An 11,241-nucleotide genomic window follows, 5' to 3' on the forward strand; every position below is an offset into this window, starting at 1 on the left:
TTCCAGAGATAAGACATCATTTGTATCAGTCCCTGACCCAGTGTAGTTTACAGTCTAAGATCCCTATCACATTCACATACATTATGGTCAATTTCAGGAACCAATTAACCTGCCTGTATATAAGCCCTGTAACATAGTATTAAACCAACAGTTAATCTGAGCAAAAGAACTCAGATTCCGGTCTAGTTGCTAATTAACAGGATATTGCTAATCATTACTTATGCTTTCTCTAGGAAACTTTCAACAACCCAGCCATTTACATAACTGAAAATGGATTTGGCCAGGATGATCCTCCAAAACTCGAGGACATACAGAGATGGAAGTACTTTGAAGAAACACTTAAAGAGATTTCAAAAGGTGCATTTTTTTAAACAAATTTGAAGTGTTTTTTTTAAATGTAACAGATGTAGTTTTTTCACATAAAAGCATTTGTGTATAACTTTAGTAACATGTATAAACCATAAAGTTTCTGGATTCTCTTTCCCAATTATCACCCAATAATAACAATAACAAATACAGACAGATTTGTACAAATTAAGCATAGAGGTTCTTCCATTGACAAAAACAATGGGAATGGTTGTCTCGGAATGTTTGAACTCCTAATGGGCTATAATTCAATGTACAATTTCATTGTAATAACCAGGTTCTTGGTTCTGATGGGCACTTCCCTGTCAAAAAATTGTATATTTAGTCTGAAAATACTATTGGTTCTTCTCTTACGGGGCTAATAATATAGGTATAAAACCTGATTATTAGAAAGTCTTCTTTAATGGGCCGTTATATCATCATTGTTATTTTCCCTTTTATTTTTGTCTAATATTAATAGGTTATTGTATTTGCATAATATGTCTGGGTTTACAGCCTCAGCTTTTCCTATCATTTGCCATAACCTTATTTGTTGTAATAATCTCAAAAACGAAAGCTAGTGGAGCATGGCCTGATGTCATTAGAAGTGACTGATGTCATAGCGTGGTCTGGTATCATTAGGAGTGACTGATGTCATAGCGCGGGCTGATATCATTAGAAATGACTAATATCATAGCATGGCCTGTTATCATTGGCAGTCAATAATTTGTGCAGTAATGTATTTTTCTAAGGATGCCATTACCTGCTAATTATTCTTATAGCTGTTAAATCTATGCCTGTATAGGTTTCCCACCATAGTACAATCCAACAGGAAAATTTTATAGCATAGTGGCTTTATAAACAAACATATGGAAAACCTATACAAGCGTGTATTTCAGCGTTTGTTATTAGTATTGGACAGAGAAGTCAAACAACCCATGGTTCATACAATTTTTCTAGTCTTTGAAGCCAATGTGGTCATGCTAATATTACCTAGCCTAGATGTAGTAATAAATAATAGTTCTTTAACTAGAATGGCGGTTTATTTTCAACGATCGAGCTGCTGTCAAAGTAAGTGTCACAATCCATTTAGTCTGCTTACTAATGAGAAAGTGGTGTACATTAATACTTCTGTAACAACTAGTTTCATACCATTTTCACCATCTTTGTCCAGTTTTTTTGGCATATATGTTTCAATGTGTTTAACTTATTATACCCCCCTCCTGATCCCGATGGTTGAGTAAGTAGGGAAAATCTTGGCAGTGCCATCTGTACAATGTTTTGTAGACTTTCTATAGCATAGTTGCACATATACCGTTTGTTTTTCCTGCCATGACCCAGACTTCCTCTCATGTTTTAAGGTCTCAAAGCACAACACTGGGTTTGCCAGAAACCACAGTATATACTGCCACTTGTCAGAATTGAACGAGTTGTTAGTGGCAACATGGTGTTGATTCATTGTATTCTATTAGAAATTGTGATTGAATTATTATCAATTTTAGACCTATTACATTTACTGTAATGGTATTTGTGGCACCAGTACTTTGACAGATAAGTTGGGTACCCTCATGGTAGTCTGGGATGGATCAAGAGGTACTGGCGGGGCTGTGGATACCACATGCTATTTGCAAAAACTCCATCTGAACCCTATCCAATTTGCTTTAGAGGGGGAAAAAAATTCCATCTTGATTCCATGATGGTAGTCGGATCAGTCCCTGTACTAAGAGCTATTTTCAATAACCATGTATTCCCTCACTTGCTAAAAAGCCATCCAACCTCTTCTTAAAGCTATATAATGTATCAGCCAGTACCACTGGTTCAGGGGGGAATTCCACAACTTCACAGCTCTCACTGTAAAAAATCCTTTACTTCCTGTATTCTAATTGATAGACCTTGCTAAATATGGACTTACAAATACAAAACTCTATAATATATTAAAATACTAAGTCACTGAGTCACTGTCTGTCCTTCTTTTGTATCTCTTTCATTTTAAACCTAGTCTTTGGCTTTTCATTGAATGGGCAAAAGGCAAAAGGGCTCACTGGAATGTATGAAGTACAGTGGCTCACTGATGCCTAGTGGGTACTCTCCAAAAGGTGTGATAATTAGGTGGGCAATGGGCCTTACTAAGCCTCTCATCAACAAATACATTAAACAATGTATTTAAAAAAAATGTCAGTCCCATTATAACCTCCTCAGACTAAAGGATAAATCACACGTGTGTCTGTAAGTGAAATTAGTTTTACAGTCCTATTGCCACTGTGCCAGGTATGTTTAGCAGAGACATACTTAAGTAAGAATATTTAGGGAATTTATAGCTTGTCCTCTAGTATAACATCTGCAGTTGAACTACAGATAATCTTTTACAATTTAGTACAGGTATGGGATCCGTTATCCGGAAAACTGTTATCCGGTAAGCTCCAAATTACGGGAAGGCCATCTCCTATAGGTTCCATTTTAATCAAATAATTTAAATTTTTAAAGATGCCCTGTAATAATAAAATAGTACAGGTATGGGATTCCCTTATCCGGAAACCCATTATCCAGAAAGTTCTGAATTACAGAAAGGCCATCTCCCATAGACTCCATTATAAGCAAATCATTCTAATTTTTAAAGATGATTTCCTTTTTCTCTGTAATAATAAAACGGTACCTGTACTTGATCCCAACTAAGATATAATTACCCCTTATTGGGGGCAGAACAGTCCTATTGGGTTTATTTAATGGTTAAATGATTCCCTTTTCTCTGTAATAATAAAACAGTACCTGTACTTGATCCCAACTAAGATATAATTACCCCTTATTGGGGCAGATCAGCCCTATTGGGTTTATTTAATGATTAAATGATTCCTTTTTCTCTGTAATAATAAAACAGTACCTGTACTTGATCCCAACTAAGATATAATTACCCCTTATTGGGGGCAGAACAGCCCTATTGGGTTTATTTAATGGTTAAATGATTCCCTTTTCTCTGTAATAATAAAACAGTACCTGTACTTGATCCCAACTAAGATATAATTACCCCTTATTGGGGGCAGAACAGCCCTATTGGGTTTATTTAATGGTTAAATGATTCCCTTTTCTCTGTAATAATAAAACAGTACCTGTACTTGATCCCAACCAAGATATAATTAATCCTTATTGGAGGGAAAACAAGCCTATTGGGTTTATTCAATATTTAAATGATTTTTAGCTGACTTACATTACATTATGGAGATCCAAATTACATAAATATCCCTTATCCGGAAAACCCCAGGTCCCAAGCATTCTGGATAACAGGTCCTTTACCTGTACTTTGTAATTGATCCATCCAAGATGTAATTAATACTGGAAGCAAAACAATCCTGTTTGGCTTATTTAATTCATTTGCTTATTTAATTTAATTTGATTAAATGATTTTACTAGTATGGACATCCAAACCATGGAAAAACCCTTATCTAGGAAACCCCAGGTCCAAGGATTCTGGATAACAGGTCCCGTATCTGTATTTCGTAACTGATCATAAAGATTTTCACAGTCTAAATCAGAGGGCAAATAACTTCCTCCAGAGTCAAGCAATTATATAACCTTTTGTATCTTCATTCTAGTATCTTATATTCTTATCTCCATCAAGAAAGGGGAAATAGTGCAGAAAACATTATGAATCCCAGAATGTAAGCTTATAGCATTCTTACATACATTTCCGCATTCAGTGTCTCTTTACTATAAATGTGCTAGCTGCGCCATTCCATAGAGTGCTATAGATAATAATGCCAATATACTGCATACATGCGTAGACTGGAGATGGCAGTGTTCCGCCATATCTGCCTTGTTCTGTTTGTGCAGAAACATTAAAGGGCTGCAGGATGTTATGCAAATATTCCACGCTTCAGTATGCTAAGCATGTACACCTGTTCAAAAGTTGTTATAGGAAATAAAGATTAAGTTGATATGAAAAATGTCTTCACTTAAACAAAAAGCTTTTCTAGACCAGCACGTTCATTAAAATACCAAATGTTTAGAAATTACTGTACTAAAAGCAGGGATAAAAGCCCTTTTTCATGCAACAAAGGCAGCTTTGTCCTAACCCAAAGAACATCTCTCATGGCAACCTTTTAAAACAGAGAGATGCATGAAATCTACCACAAAAGTGTGTCTTCTCTTCATATAAGAACTTTCATTTTGGTTTCTAAGTGAAGCCACGAGACATATGAGACCAACTAAGCCTGCTGGTTCATAGTAAGAAGTGCCCATTGAGTTTGTGTAATATCTTCCAAACTTTTGGTATTGGCCGGGGCTGCCAACGGATGATTTGGATAATGAGGTGAAGTGCCAGTCTGTGCAAAAAACAAAAAAAAAACCTTTTTCTTGCATGGTTTGAAACATTTTAGGAGCTCTTTGGGACTTTGAGGTTATTATATTTTACTATTTTACCTAACTTTTTTCAGTAATTAATTCATTATTTATTGCCTAAATGTTTGGAGGTACTGATGAGCAAATTTTTTTGCCAGACATGGATCCGCAGCAAATTTCCACTTTTCAGCATCAGCGAATTTCTTCACAAAACTGCAGCACAAAATTGTACTCTCTTCAAATTCACAGAGAGAAAAAAGTCGCTAAGACTAAAATGTTGCAGAGACAAAAAAGTCGAGCAAAGAAAAACGCCCATTGACCTGATTGAAAGTTGCACGTATAAGATGTCACATGTGTAAAAATTTGTTGGGTATAGAAATTGTTGTGCGTGAAAAAAGTCTCCTATTGACTTCAATGTGTTTTGCAAATTTTTCTGCAGATATTCGCAGAGATTCGCTCATCACTATTTGCAATATAATATATCATTTTCATCCTTGTGAAGAAATAGCAATATAGGAAGAGAATGTTAAAATGTTAAAAAAAAACAACTTACAAAATTACCTTTGGACACAACTGACCTAAGCAACAATATATTTACCATCAAGACTAATTTGTCTGTTCTGTAAGCTACAGCCCTGCCAGTCAGAGCAACTCAGACCTAGATGTGCTTTTTACATGGAATACGTTTCAAAACCTGCACCTCTGAAACTTTCACCTCAAACTGCCATACCACATGTGACCATGCATAGTGGTCTTAAATCATTACTGAGCCCCTCCCATTAATAAGATTGTTCACTGGAGCTTTCTATTCTTTGAAATGCTTTCACTTTTTGAAAAACTATTATGCCTTCTTTATAAATCCCAAAGGTCCAAATTATATAGTTTTGTGACCGAAAAAATTGCATCTCTTTGGTACCATTTCTGAAATGCTTGTGCCAGTGGGATTTATACAGGCTGCAATTTGCACCTTGTGCTAAATTAGGCACAGCACGGTGGTCACAATGCATCCCTGTACCCAGCAGGTCCCCACTACATCTTGTGGCCATTGGCTCTCCCTACCTGTATGTAGCCCCTCTTTATTAATAGAATGTCGGTCATTGCAGACAGCCATGTATTCATGGGGAAACTGCAGTTCTTCAATGGACTGTAAAGTCAATGGGCACTAAGATGAGTTCTTGAACAATCAGAATATCCAATGCTATTGTGATACTAATATCTACAGTTAGTATTAGTGGTTGTATATATAGTTTATGTATGTGAGTGTATAGATTGGTAGGTGTGGGTTAGGTGTGCTGGGTTTACTTGGATGGGTTGAACTTGATGGACACAGGTCTTTTTTCAACCCTATGTAACTATGTAAGTATGTCACAGGGCACAATGTGAAAAAACCATAGCTGTTTGCACCTGTTTAAATAAGGCCTACTATGTCAGTATTATTTGTAATTTTAGTTTATTTTATTCATGACATTTTGTTGACACTGGCCCATTGGCTTGTCAAATGCCACAGGACCATCTTACCGCTAAGGCTAATGTTAAACAAGGCATTTTCTATGTATTTTCACCAAAGAAGCAGCAGCAGCAGCACTTTGCATTGAGTATAATGGAAACTTCCAATCACTGCTGGTACAAGTGGTTTTCATCTGAAATAGAGAGAGAAAGTAGGGATTCACTGAATCTAGTATTCGGCCTTTTTCTGCAGGGTTCGAATTTGCCGCGGTTAAATGTTGCCGCGTGAACATGGAAGTGGAAATTTTGTTGCCGTGTTTCTAGCTGTATACTAATTAGGATTCAGTTCGGTATTCAGCTGAATGCCTTACAATGGATTCGGTGGTTCGGCTGAACCCAAAAAACTGGGTTTGGTGCATCCCTAGAGAGAAGTGTGCCTTTTTTGAAGTTTTAAACATTCCTAGTGAGGATCATCACAAGCAGGCACCTCTGTCATTAGACTTATCCTTCAATTAATTCCCAATAGAAAGTCTGGGTACCTGTAGGAAGCAGTAAAAAGCACTTTTGTTGTAGATAAGATCCTGTACTCAGTAGGCTGTTTGCTTCCTTCACACTTAGAGCTTTTTTTGATGGCTCAGCTGCAGATTCCAGCATAGCACAATTTGCTTTGATCAGAAATGCCAATGTAGCATCTGAACCTTGCACTTCTACAGTTGGGCCTTTCCAAAAGCAATTCTAGATCATTCTGTAACTTTTTTTTTTACTATGTTACCTTTGATGAAGGTACTAAAATGTTTTTTTAAAGAATGCAATATATATTGCCTGCTTACTCCTTGCCTTTCTTCTTAATACAGTTTTCAGGTAAAAGAGAATGTTCTTGAAACATAAGAGCTGTGCTTAACACATTTGTTCCAGTTTCCTTGGATTCACAGTCATTCCATTCTGTCTCACTTATCTTTAAATAACACTCAGTTTTAAGGAGAAGTTGAACACACAAAGGTGGCTTTTTTGCTTTATTTTCAGAGCTTCACTGCTTCATAAATCATATTGCCATATCATATTATTACACCTCTGTGCCTTTTAGTTCTTTTGGACGGATTGCTAAAGTTTTACTTGAAAGTGTGTTCTTCTCCCACCAAATTTAAAGTGTCTGTTATTGTGTACAATTGTATAAAAAGATACATGATGCATACATTACACAAAGAATTACACCACAGGGTCATTTAAATAGGTTTTTTCCCCAACATGGGAAAAACTCAATATGAAAAGAGTATCTCAGTAGAAAAAAATAAACAAAATAAATAATGTTTATTGAAGAAGATATCTCAGTATTTTATTATTACACAAATAGATATCCGTTGGTAAAGCCCCAAAGAAAATACAATCATTCCCTAGTGGCATGAATTTGTTCTTAATGTTTCTCTGGGTAAACTGTAGTTATAAACAGAAATGGAAAATAAATAGATGGGAAATTCAGCTGTGACACTAGCAAAGTGTTATGTATAAAATAAAAGGGTGACACGTATTGTTTAAAGTACTTCTTCCAGCAAAAATAAAAGCAATGTAGTTTAAGATTGGTCCAATCCGTAGAGCTGTTTTTATTAGGATGAACACTGTACACAAGGGCATAAAACTATAAAAATTTTTACATATAGTCTTAGAGCCACGTAACCAGAAACTGACCAGATTCTACTGTTAAATCTAGAAGTGTTTTCAAATTCCTTAACTTTTAGGGGATATATAGATTAGATTAAGAAAGAGATTCCATAAGTTACAGTATATCCCACTGATAGGTCCTGAATCAGTATAAAAACAAATAACAACATATTTCAGTGAGATAAACAAAACATTTATTGGCTCAAAAAATTAAACAAACAACTCAAAATTAAGCAGTAAACATACTATACCAAACAATGGATAGGTGCATCCCAGTGTCTCATGGCACCCACTCTCTAAAGTGTTTTGCACCATTGGGTGCTTCATCAGAGGAGGACAGTCCCCCAATGGTGCGAAACGCGTTAGAAGAGTGGGTGCCATGAGATACTGGGATGCACCTATCCATTGTTTGGTATAGTATGTTTACTGCTTAAAGCGGACCTGTCACCCTAAGAAATAAGTCCAAATTATTTTCTATATTGTTAGTTGAGCAAATTAAACTTTACTTACTCTATATAAATAATATAAATCTTGTTTCCTTCCGTCTTGGAATTACTCAGTCAAAGCAAGCAGGCAGGCACCATTTTGTGGACACTGTTATTAAGGCAAGCTTTGTATCATGCCAAAATCTTGTTTATGTGCCAGAATGGGGGACCTGATGCCCAGGCCCATGCACTGGCTACACAATTAGATGAGGAGGAGGGAGGGGGAAAGTGAGATGTGCAGTGACATCTAGGAAGTGCTGAATGGAAAGCTTAAGTTATTGTCTGCCCCGCCTCTATGCCTAAGGCATAGAGGCGGGGCAAGCAATATATGATTGACAGCTGTGATTCTTAAATGCCTTTATAATGGGTTTGGATGTGTTAATATAAAAATGAATTTGGGTTTCATGCTTAATTTGAACAGAACTTTTATTATACAGATTTTCATGTCTGGGTGACAGGTCCACTTTAATTTTGAGTTGTTTGTAAATGTTTTGTTTATCTCACTGAAATATGTTGTTATTTGTTGATATATTTGGGTAGACATTTCCTTCTCTTGAACTGCAGAGTATGTTTACGAAACATTCTATACAGTTTCTGAAATAACAAAGTTAAGGTGCTGATTTAAGCTGCCGATATCAGTCCTTTAAAATGATTCGGCAGCTTATCTGCCAATGTATGGGCATGACTGATGGGCCTCCCCACTGACATCTGGCCTGAAATTAGCCCGCCTATGCCCGCGGTTTTAGGGCCAAACAATCGAATTAGTTCGCAAAGATCTGCTCACCTGGCGACCTCGCCAAACAAGCGGATCTTACAGTGTATGGCCAGCTTTAGGTTCCACTATCCCCCCTCATCATCTGTTGCTCTTCATTGCAGGAGTCAGAAATCAGATTTTGATTGACAGTTGGATATAATATATCTTTTGGGGGTGGTGCTTCCTTTCCTAGCAGATGTATTAGCGCTCACTCAAATAACCGACTCCAGCAAAACAAAAAACTGTTTGTGGCACAAATTCTGCTGGTAGAGAGACAGTATTTCTTGTGAGTTTTAAAGAGTGAGCTCTAATACATCTTTTAGCCAATACATCTTTTAGCCAAAAAAGCTAATACATCTTTTAGCCAAAAGGAGCCCCCCCCAAAGGCTGTATTAGACGCAGCTGTCAAAATCTGACTCCTGATTCCTGCATGAAGAGAGACAGGTTGCTAATTGGGGATAGGGAAGAGTAACTTGATGTTTTCAGAAATGGTGCAAAATTTTTAATTAACTTTTTTTGCAAGGCATATGAAACCATTTATATGTTTTTTTATTTAATTGCTTAAATGTATTTCAAATGTAATTTTCAGAAGAAAATCTAATAAATAAATCTTATCCAGGAATCGACCATTTAAACATGTCACATAAATTTCCACTTAGCAGCAGCTCTGTTCCCAATGCCTTATTCTGCCTTTTAACCTAATGATCATTTTGATTATATTTTATAGTTTGTCTTGTGTTACAGTATATATAGTGATGGCAATATATAAAATATTAATAATAATATGTTTTATGATTTTTATGTATACATTTGTTTTTAGTTACTGAAACATTTTCTTCTATGTACAGCCTGATAACTAGCAACATTAATGAATAAAATGTATAAATTATTTCTTTTGTATTTTTTATAGCTATCAACACAGACGGAGTCAATGTTAAGGGGTACTTGGTATGGTCCCTGATTGACAACTTTGAGTGGATACATGGATATAATGTACGATTTGGATTGTTTCACGTGGATTATGATCAGGCCACCCTTCCGAGGACACCTTACCTTTCAGCACTAAAATACAGCAATGTTGTGAAAAAAAATGGATTAGGAGGACATGCAGATACTTAAGTCGTTAAAGGGTAAATAACATCAAATCAGAAAATGATTCTTTTGATGGGGTTCTAATACCAAATATAGCATTTTGGCAAATGAAACAAATGTAATTCCAGTATATATTCATAACAAATGTTCAATTATTCTACTGTACTTTGTACATATAATTGCTATTGAAAGCAATACCCTTTGTTATTCCACTCCACTGAAACTACATGCACCATTAAAACAAAATTGCTTACTATATGTTTCATGGCATTTTCATTTTATGATGTTACCAGCTGTTTAAAGAGCCTCTGTTCTTTATTTAAATTCATATGGACTATTAGGACTAGTAGGTAGGATGTCATTGGGGGTGTGGCCAGTGATACAGGTCTATACATTTTCCATAGGAAGGACTGGAGATGTAGCGAACTGTTTGCCGGCGAACTATTACTTACTAACTTTTCGCGCATGTTTGCAATTTGGGTTCGCGTGGCGTTTTTCCGCTGCGTTTTTTCTCGGCCTAAAAACACCGCCCACAAGCCACACTTGGCGTTTTTCAGCAAATCCCATTTCCATGGTGCTAATAGTGCGAAATAGCAAAAAACGCTGCGTATTTCCGCTAGGTCTGCCAGCTGCCTTTGTGTATACATAGGAATAGCTTGCGTTTTTACGCAACGCTGTGTCAACAACGTATTTTTCAGATAAATTTTTGCCCTTGATCCCCCTCCGGCATGCCACTGTCCAGGTCGTGGCACCCTTTAAACAACTTTAAAATCAGTTTTCTGGCCAGAAATGGCTTTTCTAGGTTTTAAAGTTCGCCTTCCCATTGAAGTCTATGGGGTTCGCAAAGTTCGCGAACTTTCGCACTTTTTGGCGTAAGTTCGCGGACTTTTTTTTTGAGGTTCGCTACATCCCTAGGAAGGACAACTCCCAAGATTTTTTGATATCCTTTACAAAGAGAAAACAGAAATCGTTGTCAATGGTGATGACTTTAGTAATCAGGAAGAATTGACACTATTCATCTTCTGGAAAGTGCTTTTTATTCTATATAGCTTATACAAATGTAGTCATATGAGAAATAAATGTTATTAACTGAGCTTTTTTCAGCATTATTTTGCTATTAAAATAATTTTA

The 11,241-nt window shown here is 36.3% G+C and overlaps 1 protein-coding gene across 3 annotated transcripts in view; it reads left to right on the plus strand.

The window, feature by feature from the left end:
* The window catches only part of gba3 (uncharacterized LOC779892), a 32,631-nt gene extending 22,265 nt beyond the window's left edge, over window positions 1–10,366 (plus strand). For all 3 annotated transcript variants that reach the window (XM_031901669.1, NM_001078970.1, XM_012965261.3), the window contains 2 exon segments: window positions 234–357; window positions 9,929–10,366. In XM_031901669.1, the coding sequence (XP_031757529.1) occupies window positions 234–357; window positions 9,929–10,137 (333 nt within the window). In that variant the 3' untranslated portion in view covers window positions 10,138–10,366.
* Window positions 10,367–11,241: the final 875 nt, after the last annotated feature.

This window comes from Xenopus tropicalis, chromosome 1 (genome assembly GCF_000004195.4).
Source record: "Xenopus tropicalis strain Nigerian chromosome 1, UCB_Xtro_10.0, whole genome shotgun sequence".
NCBI classification, from domain to species: Eukaryota; Metazoa; Chordata; class Amphibia; order Anura; family Pipidae; genus Xenopus; species Xenopus tropicalis.